The sequence below is a fragment of the Leptonotus elevatus genome, chromosome 9 (genome assembly GCF_054856555.1).
Source record: "Leptonotus elevatus isolate MCC_2025b chromosome 9, RoL_Lele_1.0, whole genome shotgun sequence".
Lineage (NCBI taxonomy): Eukaryota > Metazoa > Chordata > Actinopteri > Syngnathiformes > Syngnathidae > Leptonotus > Leptonotus elevatus.
The window spans coordinates 25,029,111-25,053,700 of record NC_141247.1 but is presented as its reverse complement, the minus strand read 5'-3'; the positions used below and the strand labels follow the sequence as shown (position 1 = coordinate 25,053,700).

General features: G+C 42.2%; 1 protein-coding gene across 6 annotated transcripts; it reads left to right on the top strand.

Annotated features, from left to right (window-relative positions):
* The first annotated feature begins 1,233 nt into the window (after positions 1-1,233).
* lnx2b (ligand of numb-protein X 2b) lies at positions 1,234-24,469 on the top strand. Of its 6 annotated transcripts, none has more exons than XM_086084482.1 (11): positions 7,186-7,491; positions 10,085-10,101; positions 10,184-10,587; positions 13,404-13,597; positions 15,406-15,605; positions 16,735-17,139; positions 18,084-18,203; positions 21,027-21,201; positions 21,894-22,137; positions 22,226-22,384; positions 22,800-24,469. In XM_086084482.1, the coding sequence occupies exons 3-11, from the start codon at positions 10,199-10,201 to the stop codon at positions 22,933-22,935; spliced, it is 2,022 nt and encodes a 673-aa protein (XP_085940608.1). In that variant the 5' UTR covers positions 7,186-7,491; positions 10,085-10,101; positions 10,184-10,198; the 3' UTR covers positions 22,936-24,469. The 6 variants fall into 6 exon arrangements, with proteins under 6 accessions (XP_085940607.1, XP_085940604.1, XP_085940606.1 ...); XM_086084477.1 differs by having other exon boundaries at positions 7,187-7,491; positions 10,190-10,587; XM_086084481.1 differs by lacking the exon at positions 7,186-7,491 and adding an exon at positions 1,234-1,445 and having other exon boundaries at positions 10,088-10,587.
* Positions 24,470-24,590: the final 121 nt, after the last annotated feature.

Here is a 24,590-nt window from a genome sequence, read left to right as displayed (position 1 = left end):
GCAATATACATGATTGCTGTCATCATTTTCCACTGGATTTATTTTTGAATAAATGGAACCTTCAAATTAACAGTTTTTTGGGTTTATTACTTTGATTAAAGTCAATCAAAACCGTAATCGTCCAGAATAAGGGGGAGGGGTAAATATTTTATTTTCGGGCTATATCGACCAGCCATACCAGCCGTGGAAATATCAGAAATGCCTGCATGAGCGGAATTGCAAATTTCAGCCTCTATTGCCATGTCAATATTTGATTTGTTATTTTTTTCCTTTCGGACATATTACAACCGGTTACATTGCATTATTTGCAACATTAACATCCCAAAGAAGAGCTGACAGGTTGACGCCATGGCTTATACTATCTTCACATAATCGATAGATAATTGACATAAATAATTCATTTAAAACGTGTTACTTCAGAAGTGTGTATCGAACCGGTAGCCCTTGAGGTATCTCTCAGTTTCAAAAAAGGTTGGTAATCCCTGCTCTCGAAAATGATCCCAAGCGATGATGCTGTTTTGCGCGGTGACGAGTGATTTACAGGGTTGTGGGAATCCAGGTCCATAAAAGTCAAAACTCTAAAACAGTTTGGCTCTAGCCACAAGTGCTAAGTCCCACTCAACAGGTGGAGACAAGCATGTTTACCTGCCAATTAAGGCGAAGCAGCTCTGGCTAAAGCCAACCTATGACGGAGTTTTTGCCTTCTGGACCTGGTTGGTTGTTGTTTAAAAAAATAAATAAACCTCTTCTACCCGGAAATGGCTAACACAAAGACGTCAGTCTGTCTTGTCCACGTGGGGCGAAAAACCAGGGCTGGCAATCATAAATGATAAAACTGTTCAATATATACAAAAGGTTATTAGACTTGTTGATTATGCCAATAAAGACCTAAATAAAAACTAAACTCTTGAGTAATGGTAAGTCAAAGCTAAGTACAGTTTATTTTTGGAAACGCTCGTGTTATTTAATTAATACAGTGTCAAATAACAGCATGTTATGAGGTCGTGTTCGATTTCATCAAATTGGGTAAACGCGACTTGGCCTACTGAACATATCATATCATATCATATAGAATTTAGATAGAAACATAGAAGAGTCGCTATGTTTGTGTACATGGAAACTGCCTTCACTTTCTCTCTCTCTTTTTTTTTTTTTTTTTTGCCTCAAGTGCGTTACGTGGGAAAGTCCCTCCTTCTCCTCCCGAGCACGTCCAACTACACCTGACGGCGAGTTGGGACTTTTTCACCGGCGACGAGACAAATAATAATAATAATAATAACGAAAAACTCACCGGGGGCACGTCGATATTCTTTGTTTGCTCGTCTTTTTCGCCCCACGTGGACAAGACGGACTGACGTCTTTGTGTTAGCCATTTCCGGGTAGAAGAGGTTTTTTTTTTTTTTTTTTTTTTTTTTTTTAAACAACAACCAACCACCCCTTCTCAGGTAAGACGCGTTTCTGTCTGACATGAACAAATGACCTTATTGTACGTAAACAAACACGCAAAGAAAGACAAAGACCATCAACTGCGTTTTAATAATCACATTTATGATGTGAAAATATTACAACTACTTTGTTTAGCTTTTGCTACGAAGTCAAGAAGCTGATCGATACCGTCGAACTGTTTACCCATTTCGTTTCATTTAACATCTTCTGCTACATTGAAATTGTAATTAACGACTCGAGGCCACCGTTGACATGGAGACAGTGAGTTATTTATGAGCGGGGTGATAAACAAGCAGGGGCCATAAACGTCTTATTTTAGGAACTTTTTACTGCAGGACATGGAAGTTCAGCATGACATTTTGGAAGCCTTTGTGTCCAGGTACGACCAATTGTGGTAACTTTATGGCTTTATTACTTTTTGAAAGTGCGAGTATCACAGTCGCAGTAATTTGGCCAATGACAAAATAAGTGTTGCTAAAGACTTTTCATGAAGAGCCCCAATTAAAGTGATTAGAAGCACCTGCCTGTGTACCTCTGATCACATGTCATGTCATATGTCATGGCTGCCGTCTTTATGACTTTATGGCGCCTTTTTTGGAATCCGCTATAGTTCCTGGTTCAAGTTCAAAATGCAGTGAAAACCCCGTTTGTTGGCTGGACATTCCAGACCTGCCCGCTACTGACAATTCCGAACATCCGGGCATTTCTGGTATTTCCGCAATGCAAACGCTTTCTTTATTGGGTGAAAGCAAATGGCGGATTGTATTGCGTTTTGCCTGTGACTAACATACAAACCAGGTGGATTATAGTAGTTTTTAGTTAAATGACATTTAATCACATTTTGAAATCAAAAATATGAATCCCCACAAATCAAATGACAGCGATCCAAAGTCTAATGCTTTTCAATGAGCGCCAGAGCTTCCTTTGTAAGACCGTCGTTTTGACTTGTGACGTACGATCGGAGTTGTCCATTCGTGCACTTTCAAGAAATAGGAGACAATATATAACGCTTAAAGAAATGATCAAAACACTTTGGCTCGCACAATTCTCCAAATAAGCGGCACAGTGTACTGTAAACTGCCTCATTAAACAACAGATCATTATTAGTGCCACTCCGATTGATCAGCCACCGATTGTGATTGGCCGATCAGCCTCTGTGCAGTGTAGCAACCCTTCATCATAATACACTGTATATTTTTGCATTTTCTACACTGTCAATTTAAAATAATGTCCTGTTTTTGTATCATAAAGGGATGAAAATTTGGCTGGAATATTTTTTAGTAATCTGATTTCTCAATGAACTACTCATAAATAATTGACAGATTAATCGATTATTAAAATCCTTAGTGAGCAGCTCTAAAACTGAAAAATGTGCAGCTAATTTATATGATCGCTATCATCCGATTTCAATCATGGATAATCTGAATCGGCGGCATAAGACCCTGATTGGAACACCCCTAATACTTATTGTATATTTAAATGTTCAACCAAACCATACACAGTGAAACTGCTGAACAGGTTTGTGGCACGTTTATGCAGCGAAGGTGTGCGACTCTAAATTCAGTCTTGCCTGTGAACTGTAATAACCCCTTTAAAAAAAACAACTTCTGCGATAAGAGATGATTGTGGAACGCAAAATTTGGCATGCAGAATTGTTGTGACATAAGCAACAATAAATCTGAGATGTTTTGAAGTGCATCCAATTGTACAACTTTATGGCTTTCTTTTGTAATTAAATATCCATTTAGAAGATGAATAGCCTTATTAGCCTGATCTTCTAAATATTGATATAGATCAATAGAAGAAGAAAATGAAATGTCCCTTGGTGAAAATAGACACATTCAAGCTTTTCACAACGACGTCATTATCAAATGCCGATGCCCTTCTTAGTTTGCTCAACTTTCCGTTGCGTGCAATTTCCTTTGCTTGTGATCCGGAATTTGACGCATCGCCTGTCTGACGGTCGGGTGAAATCATTCGTCTGGCGTGCCGTCACCGAATTTCTGTGAGGGTGTGGCGAGACATGCGACTCACCGGTATACAATATCGTCATAGCGAGTGGTCGGGCCCAGACTCGTAATCCCTCGTGAGACCTAAGGACATTGTCGGACCGCCAACATTCTCCCTCTTCCGAGCAGTGGAAAAAGCTTATGCTGTCACATGATTGCGACTTGCGAGGTATTTCAATTGGATACGGCGTTTGCTCGTTAAAGCGCAAGACAACAGCTCCAGGCTAAAACTGAGAAACTACACGCTGTTACGAGGAACTCAAAACGAGGTGCATAAGAAGGAAGATGGAACAACCTTTTACAGAAACGATTTTCACGTCTTAAATATTGTAAATGGACTCTGATAAGGGAGCACTTGTGGTTGGCTCTTCCAACACATTTGCAGTTAGGACAGAACAACATTTGATTTGACATTGGTGGCTTGTCTCTATTTATTTATTTTTTTTGTGGTGGTTTTAGGAGCAGCTTCCAGCTGTTTCCAATTAGGCATGAATTGATCAGGTTACTGGTTTGTAGGAATTCCGCGATTTTAAAGTCGGTTTCAAAACTGCTGAAACTTTCCATCAGCGGTCGGGGCTGTTTTTTGTGTGTGTTTGTTTTGTGTTAATGCAAGCAACATAATCCCTACAATGAGAGTTGGCATGTCTACAATTGGTATAATAAGCTAGCTAAATAGCACGGCTAACATCAGTTAATTTCCACTATGGTCCTTAGAAAAACAAGAACAAAAATAATGAAAAGAGGAATACCGGTACATTGCTTATAGTGCTGTCACTATCGAATATTTTTTAGAATCAGTTAATCTATTGATTATTCGATTGATTAATTGACTAATCGGATTTATTTTAAATTTGCATTCAAGTGTATTACAAAAGCATTTTTTCCCCTAATTACTGTTTATTAAGCAGTGATTTATTTCGTACTTCGTATTAGTGATAAAAAAAAAGGGGGGGGCTAATATTGTACTATGATACCGGTTCTTTTCCAAAGTAAATACAGATGTTTGCAAATGTCTTATTTTGATGAAACCATAACACAGGAGATAATCAGTCTTCTTTCATGAAGGACTACAATTACTGTTGATATGCTGAAATCAGAGAATTTTGACAATTTTAAATAAATAAATAAATGGCTCCAAACGATTAATCAGTTATTAAAATAGTTGTCGATTATTTGATAATCGATTACTTGTCAATCGATTAATTTTGGCAGCTCTAATTACTTAGCTTAAGCAAAATGATCTGTAGCTGTCCTTCAAGTCAATCAACAGGTGAGACATTTTCAGACGGCTGCTTCACTTTATTTGCAGATTGATATCATCGGACAGACACTTTTGCGGTCATCAAACACCGTAAAAACGGAGTCAAAATGAACACAATGTCGGTTCTAAGACGATGAAGCATATCAACTGTGGTCATTATAAGTCAAAAGAAATGACTTAATTCCGCTTGCCGAGGGTTCTAAGCCAAGATTCCAAATCAGTTGCTTCTTTGTGTAGCAAACATTCAAATACTGAAACTTAAATAATATGACAATGAATACAAATAAAATCCAATACATTTGTGCTGGTGTGCTTACAGAGCCTGGCAAAATTGGTCAGGTGTGAAACAATTTGAATCGCAAAATCGGTTTTGATGTAAAAGATGCATCGAATGAAACCCAATCCAATCATTCCTCTCTATAATTATCGAATTGTCTTTTTTGGGAGAGATATCATTGAAGGAAATGCCACATTTACAGTACTGACAAGTTCATTCAGACGTACGCAAAATGTCCAAAAAGTTATTGCGTCATGATATCGGTAGGAGAGGGTATGAATGATGATCATATTATTTTGATCTTGAACTAAGCCGTACCATATTGAATCAAATTGTAATCCCCATGCATTGAATCGTTCCACTTTTAAAATTGAGCCGTCCTTCAATTGTATCGAGATACATATCGAATCTTTTATTTCATTGGAGAGATGCACACATCTCGAACTTCGTAAACAAAACACAGCAATAAATAAAATAATGAGATGTTCCCCAGTTCAGTCATCAAATATTTTCTTTCTGCCAACAAACTGTTGTGAAAAGTGAAGACTGTTTATCTTTGATTTGTCGTGTAACGCTGTCCTGAATTTTAGGGCTTTTGTGTCATTGCTTTAAGTCTTAAATCTTTTTCTAGCGCCTCTTAGTTTGATTCTTTTTGACATCATTTTTAGAGAGTGACATCGCCTTGACTGTGTGACATGGAATACACGTTACTTGCATAACTGCCAATACAACTAGTTTTTTTTATACTAATACACATATGGAGCGATGGCATTTCTTAATTTAAACTTAACGTACTCATAACCATGGGAGAGTCGTCGTCTTTTCGCTTCCTCAAAGAGATGTTGTACAAAAGCATCCCATTTCTTGACAGCGAGAGAGTGACAACAGCGGTAAGAAATACCGGTACTTCAAAGTATTACGGTGAAATGTGTTTTAAAGGTCCCATGCCACAATCAAAAAAAAAAAAAAAAAGATCGTAATAATCTTTTATCGGGTTTGCAAGATAATTTGGGTTGAAAAATGACCAGTATGCTCTTTTTCATTTTGCTTTGTCGAAAAAATGCCTGTCACTTTGACCAGGTTACTCCGATTGGGTTGCTCTTCTCCTTGATTTGAAAAGACCTTTCTCTGATTGTTACACAACACAATTCTGCTTCCAAGAGAGTTTCGCTGGCAGCTGATGCAAAGTTTTAGCTTTTGTTTGTCAGAATTTTTTTCACGTGTTTCGAGTGTCGAATCGACGTCACAGCGAAGCCAAAATCTGATCCGCTCATTTTGCAAGCTTTTTGCCTTTTATCCGCTATAGCATAACAATCGACAAATATATCAAACTTAACAGGTGGCAGCAGAGTATAAGAGATCAGCCAGTGCCATGTTGCAACAAGCTCTTTTTCCCAGTGTTTTAAACAGATTTGTGACTAATGATGAAACTTTAGTATATTATGATGCTAATTGCTGCAAAACGGAAAAGGATAGAAATATACTTTTTTTTTCTTGATGATAGAGGAGACTCTAATCTTTCTTTTGGAAGGTCCCATATTCTGTGGGCCTTGCAAAATAAGTCAAAATCCAGTAAAACAGCCGGGAGCGAAGGGTGTTGCTTCATTGAAAATGGCTGGGAGTCAATGAGTTAAACAATGTCACAGTTTCGTTTTGGGGGAAAAAAATGAATATTTAGGAATGTGAGAGGGGTCAAACTACTGTGTGTGTGTGTGTGTGTGTGTGTGTGTGTGTGTGTGTGTGTGTGTGTGTGTGTGTGTGTGTGTGTGTGTGTGTGTGTGTGTGTGTGTGTGTGTGTGTGTGTGTGTGTGTGTGTGTGTGTGTGTGTGTGTGTGTGTGTGTGTGTGTGTGTGTGTGTGTGTGTGTGTGTCTGTTCTCTATGTTGCAGATTACCTCAGATAGTTGGGGGGGGGGGGGGGTGTGGAACGTATCCCTGTCAATAAACAGGGTTTCACTGTACCTACTTTCCCACCCCCTCGTATAAGGGTCACAGCCTGGGTGAGTTTGTTTCTGCCTGCGTGTGTCACAGGATCCTTGTACAGTATCCATTACAAGAGCAGGTATCACTTGTACCAAGTGAAGAAAAAAAAACCCACACACGAATCAGACGTTTGTTTGCATTCAGTCATTCAGTATACTTCACCTGACAAAGTGCAACATCAGCAGACCTCCGCACAGCGCGCACACACACACACACACACACATTACTTACGGCCACTGACAAGAGGAACACTTTGCTCTCGGGCCGAGCTGCGCTCTGCCTAGTTACACCAAATCACCACTGCATTCCTTCCGCCTGTGCAGCGCACACATATTCTGTCTTGCGCACACACACACACACACGCACCCAACACACGTGCACGCCCAGACATTATCGTGACGGTGTGCAGGGGAGGCAGGGCTCTGGTTTCATCGAGGCTGGAGGCAGCTGCTAGGTTCGAGTCTCGTGTTTGCGTGCTTTGACTGCTCGCCGCTCCGCATCGGAGATACCATCTCTGGTGAGTACAATACGAGGATAATGACGCCAGATGAGATGAGGGGCGGTGGGGGGGGGCAACTTATCTTCAAGACCGCCGTCGTAGAGAGAAAACTCAAAAAGTAGTTTCTTGCCAATGTGAGCAAGTCTGAACAAATACCAAAGCGAACATTCTACTTCCAACTCCACATGTTGAACTCAAGCCATTTACAGCAATTTTCTTTGTCCTCGTGCTCCCAATTTGGCATTTCTGAGTCGTTGAATGTTTACGTTTGTTTTTTATGTCATGTTTTCCGTAGCTCTTCCATTCACCTGCGCTGAGTGGACCCAAGTTGAAGGTCCTCGGTTTACGATGGCCCGACATACGCTATACGCTTTCAAGGTTACAAACAGCGCAGTCGTTCAGTTGGTTGGGTGGCGTAAGAAGGCGCGCTGTATTTATTGTTTGTTTTAAAATGATGGCCAAGAAATGTTCTTCATGCAAATATTTAATGTAATTATGTTAGCGGCGATTGACTGGTGGCCACTTTAGGTGACCAGATCAGGGTTGCCCAAAGTCAGCTGGTCTGTAGCTCACCTGCGACCTCGATTCAAAATAAATAAAATAACTAAATAACATTTAAAAAATGCATGGATGTCAGGTAAATGACAAAAAAACCCTTTGTAGTACTTTTGGACAAAGTCACCAATGTTGGAATCGCGGTACGGCGGGATTTGGATGGCTGTCTTTTATACCTACAAGAAGTAAACGGAGAAATAAAAATATGAATTGCATAAATTGTCGATACAACAGCTCCAGTTGTTTTGGGAAGGCTAATTGGCGTGTTTGTGTGGGAGATGTTTGTCTTATCGTGACGAACATTTGTGAGGTGACGGAAGTTGGTCCTGCGAGAAGCTAGCAGTTCATCCACATTGAATGCGGCAACAAGCGCTTATCCAAAATGTCACAATGATTGACGTCAACAATTGAAAGGTGTGTCCCAAATTCCGATAGAGTTGCCCGCCTATTGCTACGTGCACTTTGTGTGCCAAATGACAGGACAATTACACTCCAGTGAAAGCCGTGTATCGCAGCGAATACATTCCAGAAATACTTGATAGGGGAAAATCAGCAATGTAGACCATATTGAAAAAAAAAAAAAACTTAAGAATTTACTATTCTCACGTGCTTTAACCATATTTAAACGTACTGTATTCAAACACCAATACCGCTATTACAACACGCGTCCTATATTATTGCTTTACACCTTCTCAAGTGGATGTTTACTATAAAACTGACAAATAAAGAAAAAGAAAGCACCAACATTTTTAAAGGCAACACTAAATCGACCTTTTTTTTTTTTTTGCTGATAAATTGTATAAACTGGTGTCTACAAATGCTGTCTACTTGTCCTGGTCATTACTTTGACATTTTAGTGCACGTTTAAATTTAAAAGCTTAAATTTGGGGCAAAAACCTTCAGGTAACACACTGGGATCAATTCAATTTGGCTGTTTGTCCTCTCATTATACGAGGCGATACATACTACGTCACATGTTCCACCACCCATCGGCTCATTCCCGTGCACGCCTTCTAAAACGGCTTCTTCGTGAGTTGCCGCTGTCAATCACAGCCAGACCACGCCCAACCCTACGGTCATCCAGGCAGATACCCTTCATGAAAAAAATTAAAGCCCCCTCTGCTTACTTCCAAGAGAAATATCGGCGTCCTGAAAATACCTGACCAAGAAATCCCCGAGGGAGATCTGACAACTTTGCCATTAATGTTTATGCACTTTAACTCATCTTGACCGGTAAATGTCAGAGGGGGCTTCTCGTCGCATTTAGTGGGAGGGGCGTGCCACGGTAAAGTCAATTACGCTGCATTTATTCTAGTAGAGTTCAGTGCTGCCTAGTCTGTTGTGGCAAAACATGGTACTGCACTGATGCTCGCATATGTAAATCTCAGACTTTCCTGTGTTGTGTAAAAAAAATAAAAAAATAAAAAATCCCCCAAAAACGTATTTACAATATAGCAATATACCATGGGTGTGATTCACTGAAATCATCAATCGAGAGGCGTGTCCCAAATCCCAATACTGTCGACGGCGTGTTGTATCGCTACATATATTTTGTGAAATCCACGACAGGTTAAGTACAGCATGTGTTTCTCTGTGTTCTAGGAGGTCAGATGTTTTGTTCCAAGAATGTGTTCCTATTCAGCATTCTTCTTCTGAGGGAGAATTTAAGGAGATTAAGTGGCGCACAGAGCAAGACTGGTGCTGATTGGGTTCAAGGGGCCATTAGTGACAGGACCTCCACTGCTGCCCACTTCATTCAAAGCTCTCGCTCTCTCGTAGCACCGTGTCTTTGTTCCTAAATTTAGCAACGGTTTGACTTCAGTCCACACGCTCCTCATTTCATAGTTAGCTCCTCCCGTGGAATATAGAGCAACATTTTTTTTTTTGTTTTGTAGCTGAAATGAGAATTCCTTTTGTCCCTCAGGAAGCCCGCTGAGAGGAAGCAGCTGCAGTGCGCTGCCATGTTGCTATCGCTTGCTTGATTTGTCATTTCCTGTGGCCGCCTTGAGCGGGAGTAGCTCTTTAACCGCCTCACTCTGTTCGTCTCTGTCCACAGAAGATGAAGGCATGGAGGTAACGCGACCGTCGGACCTTTATCGCACACTTGACCGCCTGACCGCAATCGCCTTTACTTGAACACGCCGTTTTTTTTGAGGATTAGCGACGGACAATGTCTACAGCAGAAACCAAGACTGCTGGCTTGTCCTGGGCGAGGGTCTGCAAGGAGTGCGGGCAGCAGCACGAGGGCCAGGACAGCCACCTGTACGAGTATACCGACGATGTGGACGACGAGCTGGTGTGCCACATTTGTCTGCAGCCCCTCATCAGGCCCATGGACACCCCCTGTGGACACACCTACTGCTTTGAGTGCCTGGGCAGCTTCTTGAAAGAAAAGGACTTTTGCCCCGTGGACCGCCAGAGGCTGCAGCTGCACCAGTGTCGGCCCTCCACCCTGTTGGTCAGGAACCTGCTTGACAAGCTGGCTGTCATGTGTCCTTACTATGCAGAGTGCCAGCAGCAGATGCAACGCTGTGAACTTCAGCCTCATCTGCACAATAGGTAAACCTCCTCAGGCTTGTTTGATAAGTCAATAAGAAATTGTTTTAGATAATGCCAGCAGTATCGACTGGAATATTAAATTAATGTACTGGCACCTCGTTTCACTAATTTAATTTGTTTAAAAAAAAAACCACACAAACCAAAGCAATAGTTCTCATGAAATCTATTCTTGTCCTTTATTTTAATAGGGGTGTAGTTAAAAGTAAATACAGTACAATATATAAGTAAGTGAAAACACAATTTATTAAAGCTATAAAATCACTGTGCAATGTCAAAAAAAGCATTGCAAGCTCACTTATAGGATAAGCACTCATTGTAGGGCTGTGCAATTAATCGAAATTCAAATACAATTTCAATTATCACATTCCACAATTACAAAATCAGCATAATCTTAAAAAAAATTCAACTTTTTTAATTTTCAAAATAACTAATTTCATTTATTTTAAATCATTTCAAATCAAGGAATTTGCATAATTATAGTGTTTCAAAGAATTTTGTTTGTCTTAATATTTTTTTTACATGTAAACATTTTCTTGTCTTGTACCAAAAAATAAATGATCGTCCTAATTGCGATTTCAATTATTACCAAAATAATCGTAATTAATATTTCCTTTATAATGGCGCACCCCTAATTCCTTGTGTGAATTCATTAGGATTTCAGTGTGCCTCCCAAATGGCTTCATTGAGACTTTTTGTGCGTGCACGGAATTTGTCCATTGCTTGACAATTGCACCATGTTTTGGTGTTCAGTCATAGTAATACAACATTTTGTATGTGGAGCCTCAAAACCCCAATTTAGGGTCGCAATTTTCCCACGAAGGTACAAAAATTGGTGCGTTATCGGGCATGTTAAGGCCCCTAAAAGTTAGTCTGAAGAAAAATGATAAACATTTTTGACTTGTCCATACCAAAATATCTGTCCGGCACAATTGACACCGCATCGCGTACTTCCGCCTCTGCCTTTTACGCCGAACCCGGCGAAAGCATGATATAGTTAAAGTTCCCTTACACGGTACAGAATGGGTCAAGTAAATAATACCTTAGAGTGAACATGTCAATAACCAAAAAGGTTCAAGTGTAACAGAGCAAGTGCATAACAAGCTTGTAGTGATGCTTGGGGAAAAACACACTCCTCCTTTCCTAATGTCTAGGTGAGAAGATTTGTCAGTTTAATATGCAGCCGAAGCCCACAGCTCCTTAGTTTAGCATAAAGACTAACAACTGAGCTAATCTTTCTACTATAGCATGTCAAAGGTGCACTAAGTCACACATTTAAATGCATGCGTTTAATCCTGGGATAGTTATGAGCCACACGGCCTCTCAGCTGGGGAACAGAAACTTCCTTGACTCTTTCTGCCGGTTGCCGGGCAACTTCACTGTCTGGCCATTTATTCCAACAAATCAAACACAGGTTTAGCTTCATCCTGATTGCGATTTAATGCTTAGCTAACTGTTTGATGGCTGCAGTGTAATGCTTAATGGGCACGTTGGCGAGTGGTATTGATCTTTTCTAATCAGTTGCTAAACAGCCTGTAAGCGCATTTGTAATTCATACATTATACAGTAAATTCACTGCTCGTATCATTAGGTACCTGCATTTCTGCAAAATGGCAACGCCACTAAATAGGGCACTACATGGCTAGGGCGGAATTCCCAACACCAGCCATAGATTATGTAAGTCCCCTGTGCGCGTTATAAAAAGTATCCCACTTTGCTCCATTTCATAGAATACTGAAAATCATTAACATGAGAGCGGTGCATGTGCTCTATAAAAATATGTGACCTGCTTTGAACCGCTGTCATATATTTGACTGTGTAACATGGCGGTCTGTAAATCAGTCGCCTTGTTATCCACGTGGTCAGCGAGGTGCTGCTCGTGTCCGAGGTCGGCCGCGGTGACGCAGCCTGCTGTGGTTGGCAGGCAGCAGTCGCTCTGCGCAAACAATCAGGGGGCAAAGTTCGCCCGTGAGGAACAAGCTCACTCAAGTATGCAAAGCAGTTTGAGCATTTATTCCATAGCCTTGAAAACCATTTTAAAGTCCATATTATACTAATACCCTATTTAAAATAATTAAGAAATTATGTTGAAATTTAATTCACAGTAGAAAACTTTAGAGATCTATTTACTTGCTTATTTAATTTAGCTTAGCACATGCTAATGACCTTGAAAGATCCCTGCAATTTTTGTTATAATTTTTTAAACCAATGTGTCAGTATAGATTAAAAGAAAATGTTTAATGTATTAATTTTTTTAGACTTAATATTTTCTCTTTTACTGCAAATGAATATTGCCTACAAATATCAGTTATCGGCCTCCTTGACTACTTATAATGTGTATCGTATCATCATTGAAAGAAAAAAAAACATACCGGCCTATCACTGCCTTGATATCCTACCTACGGTCCACGTAGGCTACTCGTACGCTCATTGTCATAGTTCAAAATTCAGCTCGCTAGCAGGACAACTTTGGCATATGGGTAGGAAGACATACTACTAGTAGAGCAAAAGAACTGCATAATACTAGTACCGCTAGTGCAGTTTTGACACATTATACTAGTGAGGTTCATGGACTTAAGGTGGATAATGTCGAATAAAAGTTTTCCATAGTCAAGTGGACACCCTGCCTGTAATGCACACAAATGAACTTGTCACATAGTTTAAGGCACAAGTATTTTTCCTTTCCATTATTATGGCCACTCCTCTCATTGCACCTCATAAAACTGCTATTCCCCCATGTTTTTCTTTTTTTAATAAGTCATTGAGCCATCATCACTTCTTCCTGATCGTATTATGTCCACTCCTCCCCCCCCCCCCAGATGTCCCGCTTTCAGGAGACTCCGAGAGGAAGCGGAGAAGAGGAAGAGGCCCTCTTGGAACGAACTGAAGGGACGCAAAGGCGACGGCGATCTGTCTGCTGACGCTAAACATTCAGAAACGCCGCCGCGCAGCGCCACCAGAGACCTGCCCGATCCCGGACTCATAAACCCCGCCTACGAAGAAAGCGAGGACGGTATGGAGTCATTTGTCATCAAGACGCTTCTAGTGCATAAGTCGTTCCCTCAAGATGTCTGGCTAATGTTTAGCTGAGATGAAAAGAGATGATTTTGCCGGTGTGCCCATCCCCCGTCTGTAGGGAGTGATTGTAGACGCAGAAGAATTGCTGATTGTTGAGTCCCAAGTCTGCCACGGGTGAATCATTAGCATAGCTGCAGGAACACGCAGCAAATTGCAGCTGTTTTAACCAGACACCCTTTGACTGGAAAATTACTGCCAGCTTCTTGCAAGTCTGTCTGGAAGTACATTTACAGACATTTCTGGACTATAAGCCGCGCGAGCTAAATTTGGAGAATACTCGACTTTGTTACACGTATAAGCCGCACCCCACTGTAAGCCGCAGGTGTTTTAATGTTACCGCACCGGGTTCCCCGCTACTTTCTTTTCCATAATGAGGGTGCAAATTGTCTCGCTCGAGATCTGTCTTTTCTACTGTATTTAGGCTCACTTGGTTTGTTTTGCTCTGCCTGTCGCTCGTGCGCTTCCTTTATAGTGCGCCCCCTTGTGATCTGATGGATAAGCCGCACCTTTGTATTAGCCGCAGGGTCGAATGCAAGTGAAAAAGTAGCGGCTTATAGTCCAGAAATTACTGTAGTTTACAAATGAACTACAGACAACCCCAGGGGATACTTTTCAGTCCCACCTGCAAACCCACCGCATATTGTTTTTTATTTTTTATTTGAGCATATTCAGGTTTTTGCACGCTCACAATATGTGGCCTTTCAGAACTTGAATATTGCTAATATTTGGGTTTTAAAAAGGTTATAGACTACCTGTAAACATATTCAATATATTCCGTCTCCTTTTTGGGGAGAATTGTTATTAGAGTTTAGTTGGCGGCTCTCTGTGCCTCTTCTTCTTGCATACATCCAGTAATGCTCAGTGCTGCCTGGCAGATTGTGGCAGTATGTGGCATTACAACAAAAGCACACAACTCTAAATTCAACATTGCCTGTTTTAAACCCATGGGGGAAAAAAAAGATTGCTTAAAAATCTGCATTAAATGCGGGAGCCGAAAGATAACACCCAAAATAGTTTTTTCATAGGAATTGAAAACACGACGAACGAGTATAAGCAATGTGTATTTGCGTCAATGTGGTCTGCGTGACTACACGTGGAACTTAGTCCTCCTCACTGTCCTGTTTGTTTTACCTATCTCTACATCACGTGTGTCTCGCTCTCTATTGACACGCCATTATGTCATAGATTTACAGCCAAAGGTCTTTCACCTCTGCTTCAATACAGGCATCAGTAGAAACAGGGAGATTGTGTTTTTCCCGACCTTATCAATGCTGTGTGGTATTTTTGAAATTTTTATCAAAGATAAGACGCAATGTACAGTACAGTGCTCAACATAAATGGATACACTCCCAACAGATTAGTTGTTAGACAACCTTGAGTATCCTTTTTCGGAATCAATATTTGTTCGTTCTTTCACTGAGAACTGAATACAGAAGTTTCTTTTCTAAGGGAGTGTACTCTCGCTTGTATTTTCTGTCTCTCTGTCTGTCTATTCTTGTCATCATTTGCAGTGTCTCTGAGATCATTTCAACGTGATTGTAGCATCCAAGTGGCCAACGCGTAAATTTGCACTTTATTAAAATTAATATGTAACATTCTGCAATCTGCAGCTACAGTCACGTTATGATGGCCAGTACATAATTGTGAAGCCAAAGTAGATTACAACATCGTCCCGTGTTGAAAATGAATGGAGCAAAGTGGGAAAGGTGTTTCATGACAGTTCTTGTCCTTCTCGATTGCCAGACAACACGCCGCTGCGCTCCAGCCTGGTGTCCGAGTCCAATGTGGTGGAGCTCTTCAGAGAGGAGGCGGATGAAGAGCTGGGCCTGCGCATCGTGGGCGGCAAAGACACGCCGCTGGGCAACATCGTCATCCAGGAGATCGTACGCGACTCGCAAGCGGCACGCGACGGCCGACTGGCGCCTGGAGACCACATCTTGGAAGTAAGAGCGAGTCTGTAAATGCGTATACCTTTTTATGCGCATTCCTGAGTATCGGACGACTGATATTTCTCCGAATGCGCCGCTATTCACCAAACCGTCCCATGTCATTTGGCCAAGGCAGAGCGAGACTGAGACACGCAGCACGTTTTTATGCCATGTCACTTCAGTTCAGGTCAGTGTTAGAATTACCCTGGTGCCTGCGTATTGTTTGCAATATTTGGGAGAAGGTCTTGTTATGCGTAGAAAGCATCATTACGTACATTGTTTTAAGCTTGAAAATCAGAACTCACTCCAGTGGCTTATCATTTCCATATATTTTCATGGAAAACAAATCAGACGCCATTAAATTTGTATTGGAAAGTGATAAGTGTTGTTGGGACAGGTAAGTGTCTCCAACATTCTGTTAATCCATACGTCCATTTTCAATAGCGCTTTTCCTCATTAGGGTCGTGGGTGAGAATGGAGTCTATCACAGCTGACTTTGGGCGAGAGGCAGAGTACAACCGAGACTGGTTGCCAGCTAAACGCAGGGCACTTATAAAGTAAACAAACAGTCATTCGCGTTTGAAGAGATTCGAACAGAAGTTTGCAGATAATAAGCTAAAGGTTTCTACAAAACGTATTAAACTGGAAATGATTTTTTGGCTTTATCTATTAATTCACCAGAAGCTAATGGTAGTGTGTACGTATTTATGCTGGGAGTATGATACTCTTGCACAAATTCCCCCGAGTTTTGTAAACACGCGTCTTGACATCAGGGAATGAAAGCAGATATTCAAGATAAACTGGTTTGATCTCCATGGCAACAAGGTGTGGTTACCTCAGGTCGAATTGTGGCTGGTGTCACTGATTGACAAAATGTTGTATAGCGTTGTTTCTTCAGCATGGTGGCTAGAGTTCTATCCGGTTATGTACATTTTGTGTTATATAGGTTAGAGTTCGGCTTTGTGTAAAGTGAAATGGCAACATTTTAGTTTCCCACTCGCGAATAAAAACCGCTTCAACAGCTCTTGGCGTTTTCATGCCCTGTAATGGAAAACACGCCATTTCTGGGTGTACTATTCCAGACAGGTACTGTACCACCTGATGTACACACGGCTTTATCTGGTCTGTGCTTCAATGTTTCCAGGTGAACGACATCAGCCTGGCGTCCGTCCCTCACGCCCGGGCCGTCGCCGTGCTGCGCCAGCCTTCCCTCGTCAGGCTCACCGTCATGCAAGAGAAAGGTTTCAAACCGAGGGAGGCGCGCCCCGATCAACACCCCGTCCCGTCCGGCAGCGCCCACGGCAACGCGGCCTCCGCTCACAACCCCGGCACAGTACTGCAGGTGACGTTGACCAAAAGTCAGCGCTCGGAACCGCTGGGCATAAAGTTGATCCGCAAATCGGACGAGAGCGGCGTCTTCATCCTGGATCTGCTGTCGGGAGGGTTGGCGGCCAAAGACGGCAAACTGAAGAACAGTGACAAAGTGTTGGCCATCAATGGACAGGACCTGAGGCACGGTACACCTGAGAGTGCCGCCCAGATCATACAGGTACAGTTTTTCTTGCTATATTGTAGTTTATTGTTCATGGCCTCGCTATATCACAGATTTTTAAAGTGGAAGTCAACCTTAAACATTTCTTGACAATAATATATTACGTGACCTCACTAGTCTAAACAACATGACATTCTGAGTAAATTAAATTAAATTGCATTTGTGGAATATGAGTTATGAAGCAAAATCTAGCTGTTTTTGTCAATCTCAGGGGGCGGCCATTTTGCCACTTGCTGTCGACTGAAGATGACATCAATGTTGCTGAGGTCTCGGGCAACAACCAATCACATCTCACCTGTTTTCTGAAGCTGAGCTTTGAATGGTTGTTACCTGAGACTTGAGCAACATTCATGTCATCTTCAGTCGACAGCAAGTGGCAAAATGGCCGCCCCCTGAGATGGATAAAAACAGCTGGACTTTGCTTCATAACTCATACTAGTGAGGTCACACATTTAACATATTACCCCGCCTCTTAAAGGCACATGCATGCATAGACAATACAGAGTACAATACGCACAGTGTTGTCTTCACATTTTGTGCTTGGGATTTTTGTGTGTTTTCAAACACAAGCAACAATTTCAAAAATTAGCCATGGATATACTGTGCGGCGGTCCTCAGTATATGATAGTCGCAAGATACGACATTCAAGGTTACGAACGTCCACTGTCAACTGTGGGACCGTATCGAGACAGGTGTGTGCCTTTCCAAATCGTTTCCAATCAACTGAATTGACCACAGGTGGACTCCAATTAAGCTGTATACATTTCTCAAGGATAAACTGTAAAGAGTTATGTACATGTCATTTCAAGATAACATCAAAAGGTTCGCGTCTGTCATGAGTCTGCTGAGCAAACACTTGGAAGTTCTGCACGCTCGCTTGCCTTTAAGATAAAGCATCTGCTTAATCTACCAGTGAGTGACACAGCGTTTTTGTTTTGCAGGCCAGCGAGGTGCGCGTCAACTTTGTAGTCTTGAGGCAGGGAGAGACTCAGGACGAAGGCCGAGCGGCCAGGAGGGTGCCTGAGCCGCAGTACTTCAGGCGGCGCTCCACCTACATGAAGGTACGGCTAAACATGTTTTGGCATGTTTTGGCAGTCATCTTTCGATGTGAACACTTGCATTGCACAATTTTACACGTGTGTGGAAAGCGGGGAACACACGTACTGATTTGTAACATCTTGGATTTTTAACATCCTGAAGGAGTTTTAAAATGGCTGAACTCTGTTTTAAACACACACGAGGATTTGTGATTGATTTCAAGTGGCACATCGCATATGGCTGTGTATATGTGGAAACAACCCGTATACACAGACGAAAAATTCATAAATAATACAAAAATGAATTTATCTAGTTGATTTAAATGAGAAATTATTTTCCTTATTTATTGCTGGACACCCCTTTAAAGTGGATTTCAAGTCAAACATTTTCTTTATTTACTCTAAACATGGCATTACGTTACAGTAAGCAGCCTGTTTCTATCCATCTCAGAGGGCGGCCATTTTGTCACTGAAAATGACATTGCAGTGCTAAAGGGTTCTGGTAACAACCAATCACAGCTCAGCTTCAGAAAACTGGTGAGCTGTGATTGGTTATTGCCTGAGCCCTGAGCAACTGTGATGTCATCTTCAGTTGACGCAAGTGGCAAAATGACCGCCCTCTGAAATGGCCAAAAAAAAAAAAGTGTATTGTTCTGCTTAATTTGTATTCCACAGAGATAATATTTATAAGAATGCTGTGTTTAAACTCGTGGAGTGCATAGACTTGTAAATAATTTTTTTAAATTGACTTCCATGTTAACTCATTTGCTCCCAAACACGTATGAATACGTTCTATTTTAAATGTTATAAGTGTCCCAAAGACATATTTTATATGTTGTTGTTTTTTATGCTAGAGCATACAGAAGGCTTTAATGCAGCCTCTCAACTGCAAAGAACGGTAGTTATTACACAAACGGCCAGCAGGTGGCAGCAGAGCAAAAGAGATCAACCAGGGGCCATGTTGAAAAAAAGCTCATTACTCACATTTCTAAATAGATTTGTGAATAATGATGAAACATAGCTATATTCTAATTGCTGCAAAACGGAAACAGATAGAAATATACTTTTTTTCCTAATCAAAGTAGAGACTCCAATCTTTCTTTTTAGTAGGTTCCATGTTTTTATAGCAATAGAACACAATATTCTGTGGCCCTTGCAAAATCAGTGAAAATCCAGTAAAACAGCCGGGGGTGAAGGGGGTTGCTCCTGTGAAAATGGATGGGAGTCAATGAGTTAATTTGGTATGTTTACATCATAGATTTACATGAAATGTTTTTTTTTTTTATGTTTATTTGTATTATTTGAGCAGACGTGGTTTGTCTTGGTTAGTGTGTTTGGATGACGTCCATCTGGCATCGACGGGGTGTGTCACACGTGCGTTTGTTTATGCGCTCCATTCACATTGGCAGATTTCCAATTTGTATCGGATTTTTATGAAAAGTGCAAGTCCAGCTAATTGCAGTGAGAGGGAACGCTTTCCCGTTGGGGAAATGTTGGTGTACCTGTGCTTCAAATGTATGACCGCTCTTTGCTCCATAACTTGACATTTTTTGCACCCACATCCCACTCCGAAATGACTTGCGTTGCAGCCTGTATGTCCAGCTTCCCGTGACACAAGCACTGCGGCTTGTGGGTAGCGTCCTCAAACAGGACATTGTTGGTGTTTACACGGCGTAATTGTGACGTGGGCCGTTTTGTCAGCGCCACTCAGTTGTTCCATACAGCGTGAGCAGGAAGAATAGCAGCCCCCCAGCTGGGGGTGCAAAGCTTTGAGAGCAGACACCTGCGTCGCAGCGCGGAGATGAAAGCGGCGGTGGAGGGCCTCCTCCTGTCCTGATCAAAAGGCCCGGGGTGCTGCTCAGTCTGCCACCGCGGGGCCGCCTGCCTTGTTGTTTTTTGGGCCCTTCTTTCTTTGGGTGGCAGAGGATCAAAGCGGGTAACAGTTAGCTTTCGCCTGCAGAGTGGAGCCTTTTCGTCTTGCTGGGGGGGGGAGGACCCCCCGCCGGGCGGAGGAAGAGGCCTGGCCACCTCCCCCCCAGCTTCCCTTCCGACGGTTTACAGTCTGCAGAGCGCAGCCAGGAGGCTGCCGGCAGCCGTCACTTTCCACACATCTTCTCCATTACGAGACGCCGGTGTGGGAGCTCGCACGTCGCCTCCATCTCGCATCTTCCACATTTGTTACTTACTGCCCCAGGCTTTTCCATTAAGGCGATTGTTTGAGGTGATTGGCGGCCTCACTTCATGAATGTTAGCTGAAATGACAGCAACAATCCACACATCTTAATCAGTCCACTCGTTTTTGAATGTTGACTCGAGTACAAATGTAATAGTTTGTTTTGAGCGGGATACACGCATGCCTCACTCCTGGCATTAAGTCACTCCTTAAACATGTCGACAGACTTTCTTTCATACCGTCAATGAGTCGGGACGATTTCGTGGCTCTTCTGAGTTTTGAAGGCAAAATTTGTAGGTAGCATAAGACCTTATGTTTTTGACTTTTCAAAGAATTCATGTCAGAGAATTATTGAAGACAATGATGTGTTTTTAGAAAAGGGAAATGTTCAAACTCGTATTAGCTCAGGGGCCACATGGAGGAAAATATTTTACCAAGTGGGCCGGACCGGTAAAATCACAGCATATAACTTCAAAACAATTGGCGTCACTGCATCAGTTATACGCTTTGTGCAGGCCGGCCCTAAATAATAATAATAATAACTGTAAATATATTGTTCCAAAAAAACAACACAAATGTGTGCACTGTGCCATGAGTTTGTTTTGTCATGTAAATGTTTATTCACAACCTGGATGCACCTTGCATTTACTGAACGCCGTTGTTCGATCACACAGGACCCTCCCGGTGGCTTTTCCAGCCAGGAGAAGACGGTGAGCCTGAAGAAAGAGCCCCGCCTTTCTTTGGGAATCACCATTGCCGGCGGAAGAGACTGCCGCAGCCGCCTTCCCGTCTACATCACCAGCGTACAGCCCGTCGGATGCCTGCATCGAGAAGGCACCATCAAACGAGGTGCGCAGAAGAATCTTTGCGTTAACTCGTTCACTTGCAGCCATTTTCACTGAAACAAGCCCCTTGTTTTCCTGGATTTTGACTGATTTTGCAAGGTCCACAGACTATTGTGTTCTATTGCTACAAAAACATGGAACCTACCAAAATAACAATTCAAGTTTCTTCTTTCATCAGGAAAAAAAAAGTACATTTACATCTGTTTCCGTTTTGCAGCAATTAGCATTAGAATATAGCTAAGTTTCATCATTATTTACAAATCAAAGCGCTTGTTGCATCATAGCCCTGGTTGATCTCTTATACTCTGCTGCCAACTGCTGGCCGTTTTTTTTTTAATAACTACCATTGCTTTAAGAGACCTCTTCAGGTCAGAGGCTGCATCAAAGCCTTCTGTATCCTCTAGCATAAAAAACATAAATGTATAAATACGTTTTTGGGACCATGGCGATATTTAAAATAGAATGTTTGTATGCGTTTTTGGGAGCAAATGAGTTCAAGTCAACCCACGCTTATTCGCAATTCACTACTTAGAAATCCACCAATTGGTTCTTTCCTGTGGGAAACTACCCTCGACTACCTCGGGGGCCTCAATTGCTTGCGAGCTTTCACTATTCACAGCAGGACAAATAACGGATGTCTATTACAAATATCTTCCTCCGCTCACAAATCGTGTTCTGAATTCTCTGCGTCCTCAGGCGATGTTTTGCTGAGCATCAACGGCGTGGACCTGACGCAACTGACCTACAGCGAGGCCGTTTCCGCGCTGAAGGCGCAGGCCGCCCTGCCCCAGGTGGCGCTCCGGGTCATCCAAACCATTTCGGAAGACTCGCAGGAAGACGCAGACGCCGGCGGCGGCGACAGGTCGGACATCATGGAGGACGCGCGGGATGACGCCTTCAACTGGACGCCGCTGTGGACACGATGGCTGGGCTTACCCAGGTACGTGCAACTCGTCCTCCGATCCGGCGCATTGTACGACCATTTTGGAACGTCCTTTTCCCGTCTAACGTTGCCGCTGTCACGTCAGCCACATGCACTGGTGCCGGGACATCGTCCTGCAGAAGAGCAACAACGAGAGCTGGGGCTTCAGCATCGTCGGCGGCTACGAGGAGACTCACGGCCAGCAGCCCTTCTTCATCAAGACCATCGTGCCCGGCACGCCCGCTCACTTTGATGGCCGCCTCAAGTACGTTTAAAAAGCAGCCGCTCTTAACCGGTTTTTGTTTTTCTTGCACAAATAGTTTATATAGTTACACAGTATTGGTCGATTTGATCTAACTTGGGTCTGATTAGTATTATACGACCAAATCAAATCCACTTACAGTTGACCAAAAACGCTGATAAATAAATGACATTTTACAATCATTTTGTTACTGTTGTTTTCTATAAATAAATAAAAAACATCCGGGCTATTTAGGTGACATAATGCTGGCAGGCGGCGTTTTACGACATTATTCAGACACTTCAAGCATTCAAGAGTTCCAACGATTTGTTCTCCGGCTCTTTTCAGCGCTAAAAGATGTTAAATGTGTAAAAAAAAAAAAAAATAGAGGCGTCAGGCGGTTCTATGTTCCGGTATGTAACCAAGGTTTGTCTTCCAGGTGCGGTGACGAGATCGTAGCGGTGAACGGCGCCACGACGGTGGGCATGAACAACTCGTCGCTCATCCCCATGCTCAAGCTGCAGAAGAATAAAGTCACGCTGACGGTGGTGTGCTGGCCCGGCAGTCTGGTCTAACAGCCGGACAACTTAATAATTAGGAAGCTTCCTGCGCACGAGCAGCAGGTAACTTCCCCCCCCCACCCCACGTGGGCTGGTTTGCTTTCTTAAAGGGCATAAATGCAGGGTGTCTCCCCCCCAAAAAAATGAACTCACTCTTTGACTGGCCATTACTTATAAACCGTGGACGCCCGCATATTCGCCATTTCCAAATTCACCCATTGGTGAAATTAGGTTAATCTGTAATGGTTGGAGTGCATTTTCGGTTCATACTGAAATTTGGAATTACAAGACGAATGTGCGTCTTCCAGCTCATCGACGGGTCCATTTTATAGCATAACACCTTAACTTTGAGAGATCCCCATTTAAAAAAAACACACACACACACACAATTGGTGTAAGGTTGGAGGAACGTGCATGGACATGTTACCTCGCCGCCGTCACTTTTGTGCCATTTTCATACGACCAATGACATTTGTACATTTGCCATTATTTAGGCTTTTTTTTTTTTTATCTGAAACCAAAATGATGAGTAACACGCAGCCAAAGAGTGAGTAAATATTTGGAGAGGCGGAGGGGGACCCCCCCCCCCCATTTCTACACTTTGAGTTTGACCAGGGTGAAACCGTGACGACAATCGACATCAAGGTCCACCAACTGGATGATTATTTGGAGCGCATTTCTTCTGTGTTCTTTTTTTGGATGGGAGGATACACGCACACGCATACACACACACACACACAACCTGTCGCGATGAAGGATTCACATTGGCTCCTCGTGACCAAATCGAAACGACTCCTGACTGTAAAGACCAAAGTGTCCTTTGTCCACTTTTACTGCACTTTTTCAAAGCCATCACAGTGAATGCATCTTTTAGGAGGGGTGGGGGATGCTCGAGCCACTGTGGGGGTCTTGACTTTAAAAAGTTCCTTACGACGCAGTTCTCCATTCAGCAAGACTCACCCCGTGTATGTTTCCCTTTCTGTCATCATAATTGTCTTGTGACACTGTTGTGTCCATTCCCTTGTATTTATTCACATTCATGGCTGCATCTTAAAGTAGAAAATGTCATTTATTTAGTTTTTTTTTTTTTTTTAAGTAAAATTGCTATTACTGTATATAGGTTCACTTTATACTGAGATTTTTTTTTTTTTTAATGATTTTAAATTTGGGTGAATATAGCTTTGAAAACTCCAAATTCGCCATAAAATGTTAATGTAGGAATTGGCCTGAAAATTCTCTTCCTGTGTGTTGAATGAATCTGTACAGTGTCACTTGCCGAATTCAGCTACTAAAATTAATGGATTTTTCTACCATATTCTAAGTAATTAAGATGCACCTTTTATATGGTCACTCATATTGATAGGTGGCTCCCCTTGGATGTAAAGTTGCCCTCCAAAAATTCCCCCTAGCAACACACCACCAGCTCCTCTTTTTCTTTTTCCATTTTTATGTTGTTGACGCAGAATTTTCAGGTCAGAGTGGCTGTGATGTTCACTGAGCCACTCTTCACTGTCATCTCTTTAGATCAAATAAAAGAGTGCTACAGTGACTAGTGGATATTTATTGACTATAGCAGCAGAGGTGCCAAGGAAGGAAACAAAATCCTTCTGTTTTGTGTAAACTGGGAAGAAATGTAATGAAGTTCAAAATGAATCGACAGGTTCAATTCT

Excerpts from the sequence above, each read along its gene's own strand:
- lnx2b (XM_086084477.1), top strand. Across the intron at positions 13,598-15,405 it reads CTACGAAGAAAGCGAGGACG|ACAACACGCCGCTGCGCTCC; the intron begins GTATGGAGTCAT and ends CTCGATTGCCAG. Across the intron at positions 22,138-22,225 it reads CGATGGCTGGGCTTACCCAG|CCACATGCACTGGTGCCGGG; the intron begins GTACGTGCAACT and ends CTGTCACGTCAG.